The sequence below is a fragment of the Neolamprologus brichardi genome, chromosome 19 (assembly GCF_056152115.1).
Source record: "Neolamprologus brichardi isolate AB-2024 chromosome 19, ASM5615211v1, whole genome shotgun sequence".
Lineage (NCBI taxonomy): Eukaryota > Metazoa > Chordata > Actinopteri > Cichliformes > Cichlidae > Neolamprologus > Neolamprologus brichardi.
Genome location: NC_142122.1, coordinates 1,156,975 through 1,178,422, shown reverse-complemented (window position 1 = coordinate 1,178,422; position 21,448 = coordinate 1,156,975). Strand labels below are relative to the sequence as shown.

The 21,448-nt window shown below is 38.4% G+C and overlaps 3 protein-coding genes across 3 annotated transcripts; all 3 read left to right on the top strand.

Moving 5' to 3' along the window:
- The first annotated feature begins 1,932 nt into the window (after positions 1-1,932).
- On the top strand, positions 1,933-3,655 carry LOC102787547 (interferon-inducible GTPase 5-like). Its single transcript, XM_087833264.1, has 2 exons — positions 1,933-2,470; positions 3,024-3,655. Exons 1-2 carry the CDS (start codon positions 1,933-1,935, stop codon positions 3,653-3,655), a joined length of 1,170 nt encoding a protein of 389 aa, XP_087689390.1.
- A 4,686-nt stretch (positions 3,656-8,341) lies between these two features.
- LOC102779203 (interferon-inducible GTPase 5-like) lies at positions 8,342-11,779 on the top strand. The gene is made up of 2 exons (XM_087833263.1): positions 8,342-8,879; positions 11,148-11,779. The coding sequence occupies exons 1-2, from the start codon at positions 8,342-8,344 to the stop codon at positions 11,777-11,779; spliced, it is 1,170 nt and encodes a 389-aa protein (XP_087689389.1).
- A 6,953-nt stretch (positions 11,780-18,732) lies between these two features.
- On the top strand, positions 18,733-21,191 carry LOC148097114 (interferon-inducible GTPase 5-like). The gene is made up of 2 exons (XM_087833262.1): positions 18,733-19,267; positions 20,554-21,191. The coding sequence occupies exons 1-2, from the start codon at positions 18,733-18,735 to the stop codon at positions 21,189-21,191; spliced, it is 1,173 nt and encodes a 390-aa protein (XP_087689388.1).
- Positions 21,192-21,448: the final 257 nt, after the last annotated feature.

The following is a 21,448-nucleotide window of genomic DNA, read 5'->3' as shown; positions in this document are numbered from 1 at the left end:
CAAACTAACAAAACAAACCAGAACAAAGATGCAGGGAGGTCCGAGGAAATATACACAGAGAGATGGATGGAGAAACGCAGGGAGACCGAGGGGAAACAACACAGACGAACCAGCGACGACTAAGACAGAAGACACGACTTAAAAACACTCAGAGAACACAGGGAGATTACACACAGGTGGGGGACACAGCTGGGAGTGATTAACGTGACGAGACTAGGGAGGCAAACTGAAAACACTCACATAAGACGCAGACCTTCACAATAAAACAGGAAACACACACACGCAAAGACACAGACTAGGAAACCCGGACTTAACAGAATAACACTAAACAGAAGGAACAACAGAACCAAAATCACTAATAGAAAACACAAAACGCTGGGTCAACAGGACCCAGGATCATGACAGAGACAGGTTGGCAAACATCGATTGATAGAAAAAATTAGTATTCCCCAACTGGTTGCGAATGGTTCCTGGCAGTTGCTGCGGCTTTGGAAAAAAAAGAGAAGAAAGAGAAAAAAGAAGAAAAAGAAAGGGGGGAAAAGGGACTGTTGGCCACCTGCCCTCTCAGAGTGTGGCATTATGTCCCAACAGACTGTTTCTCCTCAGGCTTCAGTTCAGCTTCCTGCGCAGCCTTCAGCTCAGCCCCCTGTTCAGGCTCTGACTCAACCAGCTATTCCATGTTCACCTCAGCCATTAGTGCTGTGCTCCCACGCTGCCGTCAGCTGGGGGTTCTGGAGAGCCTCTGTCCAGTATCATGTCTCATCAGCGTTATAGTCTCATAGTTAATTCACAGTCAGCATAGTCTAGTCACAGTGTCTTAGTTTAGTCATAGTCTTCACACTCTAGTTGTTGCTCAAGTTTATTTCTCACCTTGATTTATGTTTCATGTGTATCACCTCAAAATAAAGGCTCCACACGGTCTGCCCCTGCAGAAAATTTTGCTGTTAATATAATTAATACAAAGTTATTGTAAATCCACATCACCGTAACTTACTGGCACCAGGATGCCAGTAAGTTATGTTTAAAATAAAAAAACTTCCTTATACCTGAGTTTGAGTACCATTTATAATTATTAAATTAGAGCTATACGTGTGATTTCAAATCTTATGACACAGAAGCTAAGAGACAGAAACAGAAGCTCCGCCTCCTTTTTAAAAGTTTGAGGTAGTATTTCAGGTAGAACCTGTGCTCCACCCTAAAAACACCAAACGTAGAGAACAATCTTTGGTTTAAACTTGACTGCCCATTACAGCTGGAAGCTAAAACCTTTGCTGACTTAAAACTGACTGTTAGAAAATAGTCAAAAGGTTTATTCTTCCCGTAACCATTTGAATTTACAGGAAGGAATCATCTGAACTGCGGTCGCATCAGGAAGGAGACACTCCAGTGAGTAACTGCAACAGTATTCTGTTAGAACTTTTACATATTAACAATGGGAGATTATCTCACACTTAATTACTTTTTCATTAACTTGTGACCATTTCAAATCCAGAGATCTCATGGTGTGTAATCAATTATGAAATGATAGTTCTGTGTTTTTCAGTTTGTGGGATTATCCTGGAGGCTCGTTTGGTTTCTCTGAAATTAATAAACATGTGAGAGGAATTAAAGAACCAACAAAGAGAACGCTTCATAGCTCCAGAATAATATTCACCATATATGAATATGACTTTATTGATGAGATCAGAGCCTATACTTTGTAATAAATCAATCCACAATTCAGTTGTATGTGACTTTTGTTTTTGACCAGGATATGTCCTTCAATGCACATATTAAACAAATTTGTAGGACCGGTATTTAGAAATATCCTGTCTCAAAATGATGCTGAAAAACTAGTTCTTTCAGAGCACCACACCATAGTATGACCTCAGAAGCTTCTGCAAGACTGAAACTAATGCAGTAATTGTATTTATCTTTTATTTAAGGGTCGACATGGACATTTTGTGTGCCTCAGTAAGAAATGATCTGCAGAACAATGACGCTCCTGCAGCAGTTGCAAAGATTAAAGAACTTTTAGAAGACCAAAAGAATATTCCACTAAACATCGCCATCACAGGAGAATCTGGTTCTGGTAAATCCACCTTTATTAATTCCTTCAGAGGCCTGACAGATGATGACGAGGGAGCTGCTCCTACTGATGTTAAAGAAACCACCCTAAAGGTCACACCATACCCTCATCCAAAATATCCTAACGTTACTTTTTGGGATCTTCCTGGAATCGGCACCACCAAGTTTCCAGCTGATGAGTACCTGAAGCTTGTTGAATTTGAGAAGTTTGACTTCTTCATCATCATCTCAGACACTCGCTTTACAGAAAAAGATGTGAAACTCGCTCAGGAGATTCAGAGGATGAAGAAAAAGTTCTACTATGTTCGATCAAAGGTTGACAACGATATAAATGCTGAGAAAAGAAAGAGAAACTTCAACAAAGAGACGACTCTTACAAAGATCAGGGAATACTGTGTTCAAAGTAAGTTTCTCTTTTTATTAACTGATTAACTAAATTTGATCTGGTTTACGAGCAGACTGGATTTCTTCTTTTTCACATCTGAACTTTGTGAATGAGTTCAGGTTTTATTGAGCTGCAGTGACTTGTGATGAATCAGCTGGAAGATGATAGTTATGTTAAATAATAATAATAATGATTATCGATCCCCTTGGAAAAATCCCTCTCTGCATTTAACCCACTCACTCAGTGAAGCAGTGGGCAGCCAATAATCTAGCACCCGGGGAGCAGTGTGTAGGGACGGTATCTTGTTCAGGCCTACCTCAGGGTAGCCTTTCAGTGGATTCAAACCCCCAACCCTTCTGATCATGGGGTAGCGACTCGACCTACTGAGCTATCCCTGCTCCTAAAAAGACAATAAATGATTTGTTATAAATAAACATCACACTATTCTTTCTTCCTGTCATCCGATATTTTTAGCTAACCTCTCAGCTTTACCCCTTGGTTTAGATAAATGTAAACATTATTGTTTCATGGTCAGATTATATTCTGAATCATTTTTCTGATTTATTCACAGGTCTTAAAAAACTAGGCGTGGAGTCTCCACAGGTCTTCCTGGTGTCGGGCTTTGAGCTCCACCTATATGACTTCCTTCTATTACAAAAGACCTTAGAGGAAGACCTTCCTGAACACCAGAGAGATGCTCTGCTGTTTGCCACATCCAGCATCAGCTTGGAGATCATCAACAAGAAGAAAGCAGCTTTTCAGTCCAGAATAAAATACAACGCTCTTCTGTCTGCAGCTGTAGGAGGTGTTCCAATTCCTTTACTTCCTGCAACGATTGACCTCAGCTTGATGGCTACTGTTGTCACAGAGTATGTAGATGGGTTTGGTCTTGATAAACCATCACTGGAGAGACTTGCTAAGAACACAGGTGTGCCATACTCTGATCTGTGTGATGTCATGAAATCCTCACTGGCTAAACAAGAAATAGATAAAGGTCACATTATGAAGGTGTTGACCTCCTTTGCACAGACAGCTGTATTACAAGCAACAGGGGAAGCAGCCAAATTGATTCCAGTATTTGGAATCGCAGCAGGAATGAGCTTGTCTTTTTGCACAACCTACAAAGCTCTGAATTATTTCCTTGACACGCTTGCTGAGGATGCTCTGCAAGTCTTTGAAAGGGCTCTGAGTGGAAATAAGTAAACAAATTAAATATTTTTGCTAAATAGATAAATAAAAACAATAGTTTCACTGATGTTTCTATGGCTGATCAGTGTTGATGTCTTGATTAATCATCCCTGTAGAGATTTGCTGCCAGCTCAAGTGTGCCATACCTGCTTGCTGTCAGAACTAGTGAACTCTTCCTGAAGGTTCTGGTCACGCTTGTACACTCAGGGTCATGAACCCTGAGTGTTGTAATTTTGGACTTCTTGTTTATTATTAAGCATCCTCTGTTTTGGTTTTAGTTATGAGTTTAGTTGTTTGGAGATAGGTTTACTAATTCCAGGTATTTATTTATTTTAGTGATTCCTATGTGTTAAGCATTGTGTTCTTACTACCTTTTGTAATCTGGTTTTTGTTTATGTTTAATGTTGTTTATTCTTTTGATCCTTTGTATTCTAGGTAGTCTAGCCTGCTACTGTCTTCATGTATTTTGTCAAGTCTCAGACTCTGTTATCAAATAAAAACAGTGCACAAACACGGTGTACAGTCGAGTCTTAATAGCTTACTTACAGCTGGGCTCGTCAGGCTCTCTTCTTGGCTGCAGTGGTTATTATTATATTTACATGCTTCCAGCTCCCGTTTCTGCTCGATGACAGCTCGTACTTTTCCTTTTTCTCCCTCCCTCGCTCACAGACACATAACGTGTATGGCAGTCCATTCTCCCTGCAGCACGGACTACACTGCCTATGATGCTACATTCTTTAGAGCTATACCTGTAGCATTCTGCCTGTTGGCTTTGTATTAAATACTTTTTTGAATAATAATTTTAAAAATATTTCTTCATGTCATTATGCGGGCCGCAAATAGAGGTGACATGGGCGGCGAGATTGAGACACAGACATTAGAGCCTCTTAATGTGTGTTTTGCAAAGTAGAGAAGGCATAGCCTAACATATGAAAAAGGAAAAGACCGCCGTGTAATCCATTCATTTCAACAAAGTAACTGTATTTTGAATATCACCTTTTTAAATACGTAACGGCGATACATGTATTCCGTTACTCCCCAACACTTATAATAGGTGTTGATTCATTTAAACTAACACAATCATCCTGCTGTAACCAGGTTTCTGTAAGGCAGAGTAAATCGATTTGTGGATCCCTTATTAAGTCATGTACTAACAGAGCTAATATTTAATAATCCACATTTCACTGTTTTACTCTTTGGTTCAGATGTGGATACTGTATTGTTCTTTCTTTGTGATTTTTTTATGTTTAAGTTGTTTGTTGCTGGTTTTTAGTTTGTTTTTTGTCTTTTTGGAAGCTGACACAGTCTCTATGGAGATGGGTTTTTGGGGGGGTAGCAGGAGGAGAGAAGCTGCAGAGAGGCGTGTAAGACTGCAACTCTGCTTCCTGGTCCCAACTCTGGATAGTCATATTTTGAGGGGTTTAATAAATTTGTCCATATTTCTAGAAATGAGAGCTGCTCCATCCAAAGTGGGATGGATGCCATCTCTCCTAACAAGACCAGGTTTCCTCCAGAAGGTTTGCCAATTATCTATGAAGCCCACATCGTTTCTGGGACACCACTCAGACAGCCAGCAATTTAAGGAGAACATGCGGCTAAACAAGTCAGGAGATCCACCGGTTAACCGGAAGAGTATCCTGTTTGTGGTGAGTCCAGACAGAATGATCCAGAGAATCCCAGTTTCAGTGGCAGGGAGGTAGGCAGGTGAAGCGGCGAACATACAGATCCTGAATCCTGGCTCTGAAGCGTCCAGGTGGCCATGAGTATTGTTTTAGAGAAATGAGGATCCGAGGGATTACTAAAACACATGAAGTGAAACAACGTAAGTTTCACAGTCTGCAGAAGCAGACTGTGTAGGAGTGAGAAGGAGGACCCAAATGCAGACGCTGAAGGAGACGGAACTGAGTTTCCAACAAAAACAAGCCATTTGTTCAGGCTGATTAACATGAATACAGAAGATAGAGCAAAAGACTAACAGGGGCAAACTTAACTAAAACCTAAACTGGGGAAACTATGATTGTGATTACTGTAATTACTATGAAAACAGACATGAACAAGATTCAGACCAGAACGTGTAAGTAACTATTAAAATCAACAACATGAAACATGAACACGACTTGGATCATACATGGAACTAGACATGAGGAGAAGGAAAGAACACAGATGACCTCATAAAGACTGAATGACACTAAACACATACAAGAGTTGATCAAGGGAAGTGGAAACACATGGGGAAGCGGCTGACACAAATGAACGTCATGACACCACAGGGAAAAGTAACACTAAGCACAATGAACCTAGAAACAAGACTGTCAAAATAAACCAGGAAATATGGAGAGAGGCCAAGACAACACCGGTTGACAACATGAAACACACAAAGATAAGAAATATAAGTCACAGAGAACAAGAACAGACTCACATAAGGGGACAAAGATGAAAACATAAACTAGAATAACACTCAACTAAATCCTAACTGATAATACCAACACAAAACCTAACATATTTTCAATATAATACAAGAAATCAAAAACACAAAATGAACTCAAAATGCTGGGTCACAAACCCTGCCCCTGACAGTTAGCGATATGTAGTCACTATGAACATACACAATAATTTGTTGGCCTTTCACTAACAAAGGTTACTGGACAACCTGGACTTGCTGAGTGCACCAGTCTTAAATACTGGTGTGGCGCGGGTGTGGTCTCTGGCCCGCTGCAGAGGAGCGGTGGCACAGTGCGCTCCCGGGGCGGTGCGGAGGCGAGGTGTCGAGGAATTGGCAGAGCGACTACTGCGTCGGGCGTGTCTGTGTCCCGTGTGTTAAGCCGAAACCACAGTTATAACAAAGAAGTGTGTGTTGCCATAACCACGGTGTGTGTGTGCGTGTGTTGGGGTTCAACGTCACAACTGGTAAACAAATTACCACCAGCTGCGGACAGAAGGTGGTCTGAAACAACTTTGCCCAGAGGTGGAAAACTGCAGCTCTGTGGAACAACATGACACTCCTGTTATGAAAGTCAAATGATTTTCAGACTCACTGTTTATTAGAGCTCCATGTTCAGATTGTACTGCCTGAATTTAAGCCTCTCCAAAGTGAAGAAATATCATAATTGCTAACATTTTATCTATCATTAAAAATATTAAATTAGAGCTACATTTGTGATTTCAAATCCTATGACTTTAAAACCAAAAGCTAAGAGACAGAAACAGCAGCAGCTCCGCCTCCTTTTTAAAAGTTTAAGGTAGCATTTCAGGTAGAACCTGTACTCCACCCTAAAAACAAGAAATGCAGAGAACAATCTTTGGTTTAAACTCGACTGTTTATTACAGCTGGAAGCTAAAACTGTCACTGGCTTAAAACTAAGTTGCAGAAAAAAAAAAAGAGTTCATTTATCTGTGAACGGTATCTTCTTCCTGTGACCATTTTAGTTTACAGGAAAGAGTCGTCTGAGCTGCCGTCTCATCAGGAAGGAGACACTCGAGTGAGTAATGCTTTTGTAATTGCTGCAAAGAAAAGTTCTATTGCAGTTTATTTTTGTTTTTATTTCATCTAGTTGCCACGATCATTTCAAATAGACTTATATAGCTTATATTGTATCACCAATTTCAAAATGATGGTTCTGTGTTCCTCAGCTTGTGGGGTAGTGCTTCACACACAAAGACACACAAGGATTAGATTAAATCACTGCTTGGGATCTTGGGTTAGAGGAGTCAGTCATACGCAGTGAAGAAGTGAAATTACTAACATCATAGTCAGCCTCCGTGAGAGTAGAATTTCGGTAGCTGTTCTGCTCTTTATTGTCATGTGTAATCAATTATTGTAAATGTTATCAAATGATCAGACAGGAGAGGGTTTTCAGGAAACACTGTTAAATGTTCAGTTTCTATTCCATATGTTAAAACAAGATCTACATCAGGGGTCTCAAAGTCCAGTCCTGGAGGGCTGGTGTCCTGAAACCTTTCAGTGTGTCCCTGTTGCAACACACCTGAATATAATTAGTATGTCATTAGCAAGACTCAGTAGAACCTGTCTGCATGCTGAGGTGACAATTCAGGCATTTGATTCATGTTGCAGCAGCTGATGAGTGAATGAACATGGTGCAATGAAAGTACTGTTAGAAGTACATTTTTCCAAACACTTACATTGACTTGAGAAGGGTTAGGGGTTGCACTTCAGCATACTCTTGCTAATGACCTACTAATTATATTCAGGTGTGTTGCAACAGGGACACATTGAAAGGTTTCAGGACACCAGCCCTCCAGGACTGGACTTTGAGACGCCTGATCTAGAGTGTGATGGGTGGGTTATTTTACATTTTGAGAGAAGCTTTTAGTCTAATAACAGATTAAATGCCATGTTGAGGCTGTCATTTTTAGCATCTATGTGGATGTTAAAATCACCCACAATAATTATTTTATCTGAGCTGAGCACTGAATCAGATAAAAAGTCTAAATATCAGATAGAAACTCTGTGGCCTCTATGGATTAGGTGCATACGGCCTGTTCTTTTGCTCCTTTAAGCTGGCCTTTTCTAGCCACTGGTAGGCGTCTTGATGTCAGCCTTTGCAGTTCAAAATAATGCAGTGATTTTAACAGCGTTTCCTATTTCAGGATCAGCATGGAGCTTTTATCTGCAGTAAAAAATGATCTGCAGAACAACAATATTGTACAGTCATTGTATTTTTCTTTTATTTAAGGGTCGACATGGACATTTTGTGTGCCTCAGTAAGAAATGATCTGCAGAACAATGACGCTCCTGCAGCAGTTGCAAAGATTAAAGAACTTTTAGAAGATCAAAAGAATATTCCACTAAATATCGCCATCACAGGAGAAACTGGGGCCGGCAAATCCACCTTTATTAACGCCTTCAGAGGCCTGACAGATGGTGACGAGGGAGCTGCTCCAACTGGTGTTGTAGAAACCACCCTAGAGGTCACATCTTACCCTCATCCAAACTATCCCAAGGTTATGTTATTGGATCTTCCTGGATTTGGCACCACCAAGTTTCCAGCTGATGAGTACCTGAAGGTTGTTGAATTTGAGAAGTTTGACTTCTTCATCATCATCTCAGCCGATCGCTTTAAAGAAAATGATGTAAAGCTCGCTCAGGAGATTCAGAGGATGAAGAAAAAGTTCTACTTTGTTCGCTCAAAGATCGACAACGATATAAATGCTGATAAAAGAAAGAAAGACTTCAGTAAAGAGGAGACTCTTACACAAATACGGGAAAACTGTGTTCAAGGTGAGTTTCTATTTTATCATTTATACTGTAGTGAGTGCAGGTGCTTTATTACATTTTTTGTTTGAATGAACAGAAACATTTGAGTCATGCTGATTTTCAGAAGTTTATCTGTACACCTTCTTTTTAAAAACAAAACAAAACAACAGATCAATAAATCCATTAGTGGCCTAATGTTACAATCTCCCTTTATTTATGGAAGTTTTAACTGACTTATTTTTTACTGCCAGATATTGTACAGTACTGTGCAAAATCTTGAGTGAGCTCTCATTTCCTCCCGTTTAAATTTTATGAAGCCAGAATTTTGTTTTATTAAGTGATCTTTATCTCACTTATATCTCAAGGGTGTAATCTGCCTTTTACTGTAGTTTTAGTACAACCTGTAGTTCATGTAGTTCATGTACTGAACTAATCATGTTTTCAGCATGGGCAAGCTGAAAAACTAGTTCATGCATTTATTACTTCCAGGCTGGACGACTGTGATTCATTATTATCAGGATGTCCAAAAAACTCACTGAAAAGCCTTCAGTTAATCCAAAATGCTGCAGCAAGAGTCCTGACAGGAACTAGAAAGAGAGAGCAGATTTCTCCTGTTTTGGCTTCCTGTTAAATCCAGAATTCAAAATCCTGCTGCTCACATACAAGGTCTTAAATAATCAGGCCCCATCTTATCTTAATGACCTTGTAGTACCATATCACCCTATTAGAGCACTTCGCTCTCGCTCTGCAGGCCTACTTGTTGTTCCTAGAGTATTTAAAAGTAGAATGGGAGGGAGAGCCTTCAGTTTTCAGGCCCCTCTTCTGTGGAACCAGCTTCCAGTTTGGATTCAGGAGACAGACACTATCTCTACTTTTAAGATTAGGCTTAAGATTAAAGCTTATATCTACTTAAATTAAGCCTTTATTACAAATAAATCTTTATTTATACAAATATACAAAATGCAGAAAGACATTAAAAAACAGTTTGATTATAAAATAGACTGTATCCGATTCATATCACGATCAGCAGATATCCAAATTTATGATATCTGTATCTGATATAAAAAGTGGTATCATGCCATCTCTACTGTAGTATTTACAAAATGGTACATTTTAGGCTAGAATATCAAATAGGAACCTGTTAGTAGAGGACCAGAAGAGAAGGAACCAAGATTATTAAAAAAGAAGGAGATACAAAATGAATAGCCAGCCAGAGAAGAAGGAAGAGTTTCTCAGACAGGAAAGCGAAAGGTGGAGCAACAGAGTGAAACAGGGAAAAATAAAGAACATCACTCATCTTAAATAAAGAGAAGAGAATGTTTTGAAAACAAGTACACGGAGAATAAGGAGGAAAGCAGAGGAAGCATCTTAACATGCCAACGTAAATAAGTCCTTTAGAGATTAGTTTTGGCATGTGAATGCAAAAATAGAATTATTATGTAGTGTTTTAGCCATGTATCGCAATATTTCATACGTTTTTAAAGTTTAATATTCATTTTGAATTCAACAATTTCTTGTTTTCTACCAGTTTGTCACCACAGTCAACAACTTGTCAACTCCTCATATGGATTTTCTGTTTATTTTTCTCTTTTAATGGAGGATATGTGTTGTTCCCTTATGATCACCCGATAAAAATATGTCATTTTGTTTATACTTCAAATGTTTTGGTTTTATGCTTCTAAATGTGACTCTTTCTTATGGAGATTAAACACAAGCTTCTGTAAATGTATCTGACTGAAGCTGTAATAATTAAAAGCTGAATAATAAGTTTTCAACAAAAGAGTCAAAAGATTACCAAAACATGTTAAAACAGCCCAACTTTGTATAACAATAATATCCAAATATGGTACAGAAGGATCAAAATATATTATTTAGAAAATAAAAATCTTTTTTTGTCCTTGATCTCAGGAATTACTTATCTTTGTTTTTAACCATTATGTCCTGTATTGTTTTCTAAAAAATAATACTGCCATGTACTTTGCATTAACTGGTCATGACATAATTTCTTTGTTTGTTTAGGGGTTTTTTGTGATGTCTTTAATTTTGTCAGATTTTATGATACTTGCAGGCCCATGCTGAGATTAGCAGGAAATGATGAATCTACTGATTGATTATGTAAACTAATATTACCAGTTAATCCATCCATTCTTCCCTCCTTCCTTACTTCCTCACATAATTTGGCCTAATGTCTCTGTGTTTCCCCTCATTACAAACAAGTGTGACCTTCAATGTTTCATATTTAAAATAATTAAATCTGATAATGAATCACATTTCATTTGTTTCATAACACAGGTCTTAAAAAACTAGGCGTGGAGTCTCCACAGGTCTTCCTGGTGTCGAGCTTTGAGTTCCACCTGTATGATTTCTCTCTCTTACAAAAGACCTTAGAGAGAGAACTTCCTGCACACAAGAGAGATGCTCTGCTGTTTGCTACATCCAGCATCAGCTTGGAGATCATCAACAAGAAGAAAGCAGCTTTTCAGTCCAGAATAAAATACAACGCTCTTCTGTCTGCAGCTGCAGGAGGTGTTCCAATTCCTTTACTTCCTGCAACGATTGACCTCAGCATGATGGCTGCTGTTGTCACAGAGTATGTAAATGGGTTTGGTCTTGATAAACCATCACTGGAGACACTTGCTAAGAACACAGGTGTGCCATACTCTGATCTGTGTGATGTCATGAAATCCTCACTGGCTAAACAAGAAATAGATAAAGGTCACATTATGAAGGTGTTGACCTCCTTTGCAGAGACAGCTGTACTACAAGCAACAGGGGAAGCAGCCAAATGGATTCCAGTATTTGGAATCGCAGCAGGAATGAGCTTGTCTTTTTCCACAACCTACAAAGCTCTGAATTATTTCCTTGACATGCTTGCTGAGGATGCTCTGAAAGTCTTTGAAAGGGCTCTGAGTGGAAATAAGTAAATGGCAAAAAACAATCAACTTCAACTTAGACACAGCCTCAGCAGAGCTCATTTCCTTAACTTCCTTAATGTAACTTCTCCCAGCTTCATGTACTCAAATTTCCTTTCCTTCACATCAATACAAAAACAAAGCCGATCATATTAAAATTGAGTGATGACAACTGTTGAGTGGCCATGACCTTCAAAGTGAACTACATTCTTATTAGTAGCAGATGTAGTAGATAATCTTCATGTGGGTGTTTTTCATGTTTTAATGAAGAGTTTATGGTGTAATGTGATTTTTTTGTGTCTTGTTGACTTTAAATTATCGTGTTCACTTCCCTCCAGTGCTCACAGTGAGGAACACAAATAATAGAGATAGGAAAAGTAATGTATAGCACCATCATTCCTGTTTGTTATTAATAAAATGTTATTGATGAACATATATTTGGTTATTTTATTTCTCTCTTAATCAAACCATAGTTTCCATCAAAATCCAACTGATTTATATAGCACATTTAGAAACAGCAGGTTTGCCCAAAACTCTGTCCAAAAACAAAACAAGACATGAAAGAAAAGAAAACCACTTACACATTCACATTAAATGAAATGCAATAAAAAGAGCATATAAACCTACACTGGTCCAAACACTATTGATGACGTGTTTTCAAAAGAGACTTAAAAACAGGAAGCGGAGATGCCTGTCTAATATATAAAGGCACCCTTCCAGGGCTTAAATCTGGGACTCTCCACCATTTGACCTCAGAACTGAAGAAGCTTCTCGGATAAGAAGTGAAACTGTCAGGGTTTGCAAGGCAAGCCGTGTGGAGATGAGAGAAGGACCCAAGGACTGAACTTACAGAAACAGAGTAGAGCGACCAGAGTGACATGAGGAGCAAAGGAATCCAAAACCTAAGAACTAGAAGTACAAAATAGAAACACTAGTAAACATGAACCAAGTAGAAACCACAGATTAATAAAAAAATAATAATACAAAATCAAAACACTGGGTCACAGACCCAGGACCATGACAGTAACACCATCCAAGGGCTGGAAGCCAATGAAGGGAGGACAGGATGGGTGAGACATGTTCATGCCTGTGTACCAGTTAAGAGACGGCAGCAGCTTTTTGAACAAGCAGAAGACATGAGAGGGATGCTTGGCTGACTCCAGCATGAAGTGCATTGCAATTGTCGAGCCGAGTTGAGATTAAGCATGTATTATTTTCTTCAAGTAACGCGTTACTGCCCATCTCTGGTTGTCACACATGGAAATCAAATGTGTGATAAGCTGCAGGATTCAAACACAAGTGTAACTTATAAACACATGTTCATACTTTTATTACACAATCAGAGAGAAAGAAACAGAGAGAGAGTGCAGGACAGACAGACAGGTGACAGTCTCAGGTGTACACACTGCTACAAACAGGAGGATTTAGTATTTGTGTTATTACGAGTGCTGAACAAGAAGAGTTCCAGATGGTACAGTGGACACATGTGTGACTGCTGTGATTATTATTTTTATATATACACACAATACACTGTGCCCACAAATGAGTTGGTGCTATGTGTTTTGAGGGTCCAGCAGTATGTTTGGGTTAAAATTTTTAGGGTTGACGTAAGAACTTAGAGGGTTTTGCAGCATGCTTACACGTCACACTTGATAATGGTTAGAAGGATATTCTCTGGACCAAAGGGAGGAGGATGGCATGTTGTTGGTTAGATCCCCGTCTGCTGCTGTCTGCCTGCCAGATATCCAAGTTGCTCTCCGAGGCATCCATTGGATGTATAAATACATGTTCACAGGTGTGAATGGCTGCTTGTTCTTGTGTTCAAATTTCAACATGACATGTAATCGGATTGTTCTGTGTCTGAAGTTTTATACAGTTAAACTGTTAAACTGAAAGATTTAATTTTGTTGTGCCCAGCCTACTCTGGAGTTTTAAAGCTCCTTATTACCTGCCTGTGTTGAATCATATTGAAGATGCATGTGTAACATATGTGGACTTTGACAGTGTTTTAAAAGGGTCACGGTTAAAAATGTGCTAAAAGTGTGTTAAACTTTCAAAATAAAGTCTCCACAAATGTAGTTGCAATAAATATTACTGGATTTCCTATATAAACATCCACTGTCCTTCAGTGGGTTTCATTTCTGACAATTATGGTGTAAACACAATACCTATATTATCTTACAAAATAAAATCCCCCAAATCAACCAGTCTTTAGAAGATCTCTTTCCTTCACTGGCAAACAACCAATTACAGCACAAAAATAAACATCTCTAAGCATAAGGGTCTTCTAGGCCAAAACAACAAACAAAACCCTATCTAGCTTAAAAAACAACAACAACATTAAATGACTGTTTGCTTGTAGACAGAACAAAGTACAAAGGCTGAGCTCCCAGTTTAAACACAAAACAGGAGAAAAAGGTGTAAGACAAAAAAGGCAGAGAACCTCTACCTGCTTCCACTGTGAATCACTACAATTGCCTTTGTAAAGACACACCTTTACTCACACACCCAAAAACAACACACCAAGCTTCACAAGTTTACACAGTTTACGGGAAAAGGTGTGGCATTTTGAGATCTGCAGTAGCTGACGAGCTGCAACTCATCTCAGCTGTGGTAATAAGGCAGACCTGAAACACAAGAGGAAAAAAACCCTCACATTTGGAGATGCCCAGAGGTCAGTGACCATAACAGGCAAGCTGTAAACACTTGAGATGTTAAATATTATTCTGCACTCACTAGGGTGTAAAGCTAGTTCCTGGCTTTGCAGATTACGTAACAGGTCCACAGAAAACATTCGGGAGTCAGAGCTGTGATACTGAAATGAAAAATACAATGTTACATTTCTGATGTAACTGACTTGCTTTTACAATATCCAACACTGAGTCATGAATTATATTCTAAAAAACACACAAAAACATAAACCAATCTCAAACCCTTCACTCACTATTTGTCCCAGGTATCTAGTAGTTAGCTCAATTACATTGGAAATGCCATAGACGGACTAACGTGTCAGCACCGTGGCTGTGTTCCTCACACATCAAAGTGACTCAACACACTCAGAGCAGTTTCTGTTCTACACACCTGTGCTTATCACATTACATCAAACACTGCATTAAAATTATTTATGCTGGAAGATACAAAAAGTCTTTTTCATCATTTTATTAAATATGATAAATATAATTTTCAATGAAGACGCCACATCAAAAAGTGCTAGGTCCCTTTGCTACGGTTCGGAGCCGCGGACCTGTTTTATAAACGCGTGGAATAGTTTTCTACACGAGATCGCTGCAAAAAGGTGCAGCCTTACCTAATGTCCACCTACTGTTACTCATTTATATTAAGATTTAAACATCTAGTTTGTGTTGGTATCTGGTACTGTCATAGAGTAACGTATGGAATATGTTACAAAATACATTTTGGGCATGTATTCTGTAATCTGGTGGAATAGATTTTAAAAGTAACCTTCCCGACATTGGCTGTAATATTCTTTCTTAGACTTACAGAAACAATCAGAAAGGAAGGATGTGGGTAAGTGTTTCATTGTGAACAGCAGAGCATAACAATCTCCAACTTTTTGTTTTTAATTTTGTTATAGGTTGGTCAACCATGAACTCGCCCTGTAACAGGCACTTCTGCATTTTTACCACTAGGGGGACAACAATTCAATAAATTCACTCAATTACATTTACAGTGGTCATATGCTCCATATGGTGGTCACACAAATACCAATATCTAATGATCACGCACAGTGCTGTGATCTACAACACATCTCAGGCTCGTCCCTTATAATATGGCAATGTTTTAATGCTGCCTGTGGAATTTATTCACAATTTATGAGAGAGGATGCCACCAAGCCAATAAATGTTACAGTACACAAATACATTGTGGTTAATATGGTAAGTGGAAACACAGACAACATAAACACTGTCATCACAGACAATGGGCTGCACGTCAACAGCCTTTACTGTCACCAGACCATTACACCATGACTGTACTGAGTCAGGTGATCCGTATCAACCCAAATCCCTTTTCTGCTTTCTCTCTTCACTCTTTTCCCACTAATCCAATGGAATTGTCTACATAAAACAATTCATGCCATTTTAATCAGCATTGCCTGTTGTGTTGTTTTTCTTATATTATATATATATATATATATATATATATATATATATATATATATATAGTTATAAAGAGCTTGTGATTTGAAAACATTTGACTGTAAAATTGAAAGCTAAACAAATAAAAATAGCCAGAGTTCCTCCTCTGTTTTTAAAAGTCACATTTCAGGTAGAACCAGTCTTTCACCCTTGCAACAAACAGAACATTATTAGCTGGAAGCTAAAACTCACTGACTTAAAACTGAGTTCCATCTGAAAAAGGAGTTCATTCTTCTATGAAAGATCTGTGTAATTGCTATTTAATCACTCAGGAATTTACAGGAAAGCATTATCTGAGGTCTAGTCTATTCAGGAAGGAAGACATTTGAGTGAGTATCTGCTATTATTATGATTTATATATTATAGCAACAATCAGTGACAGTTCTTCAGCTAATTCACTGGCTGTAAGCATGTGATATCCAGAAGGTTCATGTTGTGTAATCAGAAAATTACAGTTCTGTGTTTTTCAGTCTGTTTCATTCATGGTGCCCACCTGTAATAAAGAGTAATAAAGCTCACTGTAATTTTGTGACCAGTCAGTCTTAAAGATTTGTAGTTGAGTTGTAATTTTTTTTTTTTTTAACATTTTCACTACTATTACATATTAACGAATATATTATATGTGAGATATGAAAGAAAGAGTCAGAAATTGAATGCATGGGACAATCGTTCATTTGATGATGTTACTTTAAGGTAGAATGGTTTCTTTTCTTTTTTATGAACCGTTTCCAGTGATGGGAATAACAGCCTTACTTTTTTCAGTAACGACTAATCTAACTAATTACTATTAACCGCCGTTACAACAAACAGACGGTTGAAGCTGTGTTCAGCTTACTGCACCTTATATCAGTTGCACGGAAGTAGCTGTAAGTAATCTGAGCGCTACAGCTTTAAGCAGCTGCGCGCTTCTGCGGGCGGCGATCACTTTTTGACACAACACCTGGAGCTCAGGAGGCAAAACAATCACTGCTGCTGTTTGACTGAGGAAGAAAAAAGTAGTCGTGGTAAACAATCACATGACCACTTAAAGACAAAGCAACAAGGTGACATATACCAGTTTATAAATTGTGTTGATAGGCCACGTAAAACCAGAGTCATGATAAACAAAATATACGCGGCGTTTTTTCCTGAATAGTTTCGCCAAGTTTACTGTCTAAGGACAGCGAGCACTCTCTGCTTATGAGCAAGAAAAAAAACAACAAAAAACAGCCCTTTCGTGCTGGTGGAAAAATGCACCATGTCGACCAATAAAAAAATGATATGGCGACATGACATTTGGCTGTTTAGGAGAGAGAGAGAGAGGGAGAGAGAGAGAGAGCAGAAAAAGGGAGAGCGAGAGTTTTGAGATGTGAGAGATTTGTGACGTTTAGCGTGTTTGTAGTGCAGGTATCAGGCTGTGATGTTTCCTTTATAGTGGACAGAAATTATTTTTTGGAGTGGCACAAATAATTTGTGTGACATCTTATTGAAGAACAGCTGATTGTTCTGTAAATAGTTTGAAATGGTTCTTTAAAAAAGGGTAAAAGGTAAATGACTGCAAATAACTTTGTTGTTTGCAAAACTTGTGTGTATGATTTTAAAATTGACAATTTATATTTGAATTTAAAGTTATGAAACATGATTCATTAAACATGTTTGTGGTTGTTACAGTAAAAAAATGTAACTTTTTCTACTCGGATTTAGTTTTTTTTGTCTGATTTTAGATCAATTGTGTTAATACAGTCTGTCAAGAAAGTCATGCTGAAAAGATTGAGACCAAACAAGGCAAAGTAAATAGTTTTTAAAGGTGAAATGTAGAGGAAACATCAAAAGTAGTTAAAATGGCCAATTATACCCTGGACCCCAGAAGTTTTTAAGTAACGCAATAGTTAATTTTCAAGTAATTAATTACTTTTAGAATCTTGTAATTCAGTTACTTTTTTGAAGAAGTAACTAGTAACTATAATTAATTAATTTTTCAAAGTAACTTGCCCAACACTGATCATTTCATTGTTGGATTGTAATGTATATACACCACTCAGAAATTAAGGAACAGTTGGAAAGCATCTCAGAGCTCAATGGGGGAAAAAATGACCAATAATCATCCCACAGATGTAATATTATCTACAGCTACTCTTAGTACCATTGATGTTAAGTTAGACTCTTTTTCTCCAATCGATCTTTCTGAGTTAACTTCAATAATTACTTCCTCCAAACCATCAACGTGTCTTTTAGACCCCATTCCTACAAAACTGCTCAAAGAAGTCCTGCCATTGATTAATTCTTCGATCTTAAATATGATCAACCTATCTCTAATAATCGGCTATGTACCACAGGCCTTCAAGGTGGCTGCAGTTAAACCTTTACTCAAAAAGCCATCTCTAGACCCAGCAGTCTTAGCTAATTATAGGCCAATCTCCAACCTTCCTTTATATCAAACATCCTTGAAAGAGTAGTTGTCAAACAGCTAACAGATCATCTGCAGAGGAATGGTTTATTTGAAGAGTTTCAGTCAGGTTTCAGAGTTCATCACAGCACAGAAACAGCTTTAGTGAAGGTTACAAATGATCTTCTTATGGCCTCTGACAGTGGACTCATCTCTGTGCTTGTCCTGCTAGACCTCAGTGCAGCGTTCGATACTGTCGACCATAATATCCTATTAGAGCGATTAGAACATGCTGTAGGTATTACAGGTACTGTGCCAGATGTCAGATGTGCATTTACATTGTGTGTATTTATATTGTGTATATACAAGATGGTGTATGAATAGTCCGGAGTAAAAAACAATATGAAAATGGTTTTAACAGTTTCTTCTATTTAAGGATCAGCATGGATGATCAAAATGCTGCAGTAAAAGAAGTTTTGAACAACAATGATGCTGCAGCAGTTGCAGAAATCCAGAAATATTTAGAAGAACAAAAGAATATTCCACTGAATATCGCCATCACAGGAGAAAGTGGTGCTGGTAAATCCACCTTTGTTAACGCCTTCAGAGGCATAAAAGTTGGAGATGAGGGAGCGGCCCTGACCGGTGTTGTAGAAACAACCTCAGAGGTCACAGCGTACCCCCATCCAAACTATCCCAAGGTTACTTTGTGGGATCTTCCAGGAATCGGCACCACCAGGTTTCCAGCTGATAAGTACCTGAAGCTTGTTGGATTTGAGATGTTTGACTTCTTCATCATCATCTCAGCTGATCGCTTCACAGAAAATGACGTAAAACTGGCTCAGGAGATTCAGAGGATGGAGAAGAAGTTCTACTTTGTTCGTTCAAAGGTTGACAACGATTTACGAGCTGACAGAAGAAAGAGAGACTTCAGTGAAGAGAGGACTCTTACAAAGATCAGAGAAGACTGCGTTCAAGGCGAGTTTACCTTTTTATTATTCATATTTTGAAAAGTGTAACTTTCATCAGCTTCATTAAATTTCCACTGTTGTCCACAAGTTTGTCATGGTCTGAAATCACTGACCCAGTACCTTGAGTTCTTTCTAATTTTTTTAATTTTCTGATTATTATTTGTTTGCCTTATTTGCCTCTTCTAAAGTCACTGGTAAATTTTTGGTTATATTATTCTTTTCTGTATTTTGCTGTTTAGCCCTGTTCTTAGTTTGTGGTTATTTTGAGTTCAGGTAAATCTTCTGATGTCAGTTCCACTGTATTAAGTTAATTCACATCTGTAGTTATCACACTACACTTTGTTTTATTTTGGTAGGTAGTTGTCTCTTGTGCTTTGTGTTTATTTTTACTTCCTTTCACCTTGTTTTCGTCATCGTTTGCACCTGTGTCTTGTTCCCATCATCCCTCAGTGTGTATTTGAGTCCAGTCTGTCCTCCGTTCCTTTTCATGGTTAAAGTGGGATTTGGCAGATGGGGAACACAAAGACTGGGTGTAGTGGTGCATTGTGGAGCAGAGAATCACTCAGAAATAACTCACATAATATTGCTTTTCTGTGAGCTACCAATAATAATCTGTTGTATCTGCATGAAAAGCTACAGATTTTGTATGTCATCTTTGCAACATGTTAACTTTTTGAAAGAGTTTGGGTTTTATCCAGCCACAGTGATGTGTGCAAGTAAAATCTCAGTTTTAAATCTAAGGAACTTGGAAAGAAAAGCATCTGGACTTCTTTCAATTTCTTGAAGATGCTTCACATCTTCCAGACGCCTTAACCCCGACTCACATCTTAGATCATTTGATCTTCGTGAGTCACATGATAAGTTGGGCAAGATCTCACAACGGGTTCAACCGAAACCTTGGCTGATTGTGATCCATACCAGTTTTCACACCTTGCCTCGTTTGATTAGGCAGATGATCAATAGTTGGTCAGCGACCCTCTAAGGGACATTCCCAATAAGGCTTAAAAATCTTGCACTCTCCACCATTTGCTCTTAGAACTAAAGACGCTTCTGGAAAGAAACAATTTCAAAAAACTTAAAGAAATCAAGACGCTTGTCTTCCCTCCTTAGAGTACCATGACCTGAATGACTGAGAACCTTCACAGACCTGTTTTGCCTCTTTCTTGTTTAAATCAATTTTTTTCATCAGTCTCTCTGCTTTATACCTCAGTGCAAAGAAGTGCATCACTATTTATTGATTAAATTGGTAAAGTTAAACTTTGAACTATTTTTTTTTAATCTTTTATAACACAGGTCTTCGGAGAGAAGGTTTTGAGGATCCACAGGTGTTCCTGGTGTCCAGCTTTGAGCTCTACCTGTACGACTTCTCTCTCTTACATGAGACCTTAGAGAGAGACCTTCCTGCACACAAGAGAGATGCTCTGCTGTTTGCCATGCCCAACATCAGCCTGGAGATCATCAAGAAGAAAAAAGAAGCTTTTCAGTCTAAAATAAAATGCTGGGCTGCTCTGTCTGCAGTTGGAGCAGCTGTTCCAGTTCCTGGACTTTCTGCCGCTGTTGATCTGAGCTTGATAGTTACAGTTGTCACAGGTTACGCAGCTGGATTTGAGCTGGATAAGTCATCTTTAGAGAGACTCGCTCACAAAGCAGGTTTGCGGTACACTGATCTGAGTGCTGTCATTAAATCAGAACTAGCTTCAGTGCAAATAACCAAAGAGCTCATCATGAAGGTTTTGAGCTCACTTGCAGGGCCAGTTACATCAATGGCAGCAGAGGAAGTGAGCAGATGGATTCCAGTAATTGGAACCATAACAGCTATGGGCCTCTCTTTTATTACAACCTACAAAGTTCTCAACTATTTCCTTAATGAGCTTGCTGATGATTCTGTGATGGTGTTTGAAAAGGCTCTGACTTTGATGCCCTCACCATGATATTATAAACTAAATGGTAATATCATTTAGTGACGCATTTAAAGTTGAAATGGACAAGCAAGCTTTGACCTTTTTATTATGACTAGAGTAATTTCTTGTATCTAAATAAAAACTACTGTCTTCATGTAATCAGTTTTATTGTTTTGTGGACATCAGATGATATGATGGCTACTGCTGAGAAATATTGTCGACATAAATGTGTTTAATCTACTTTCAAATCCATTCATCATAAATGTAACAAATAAAGTGTTTTTATG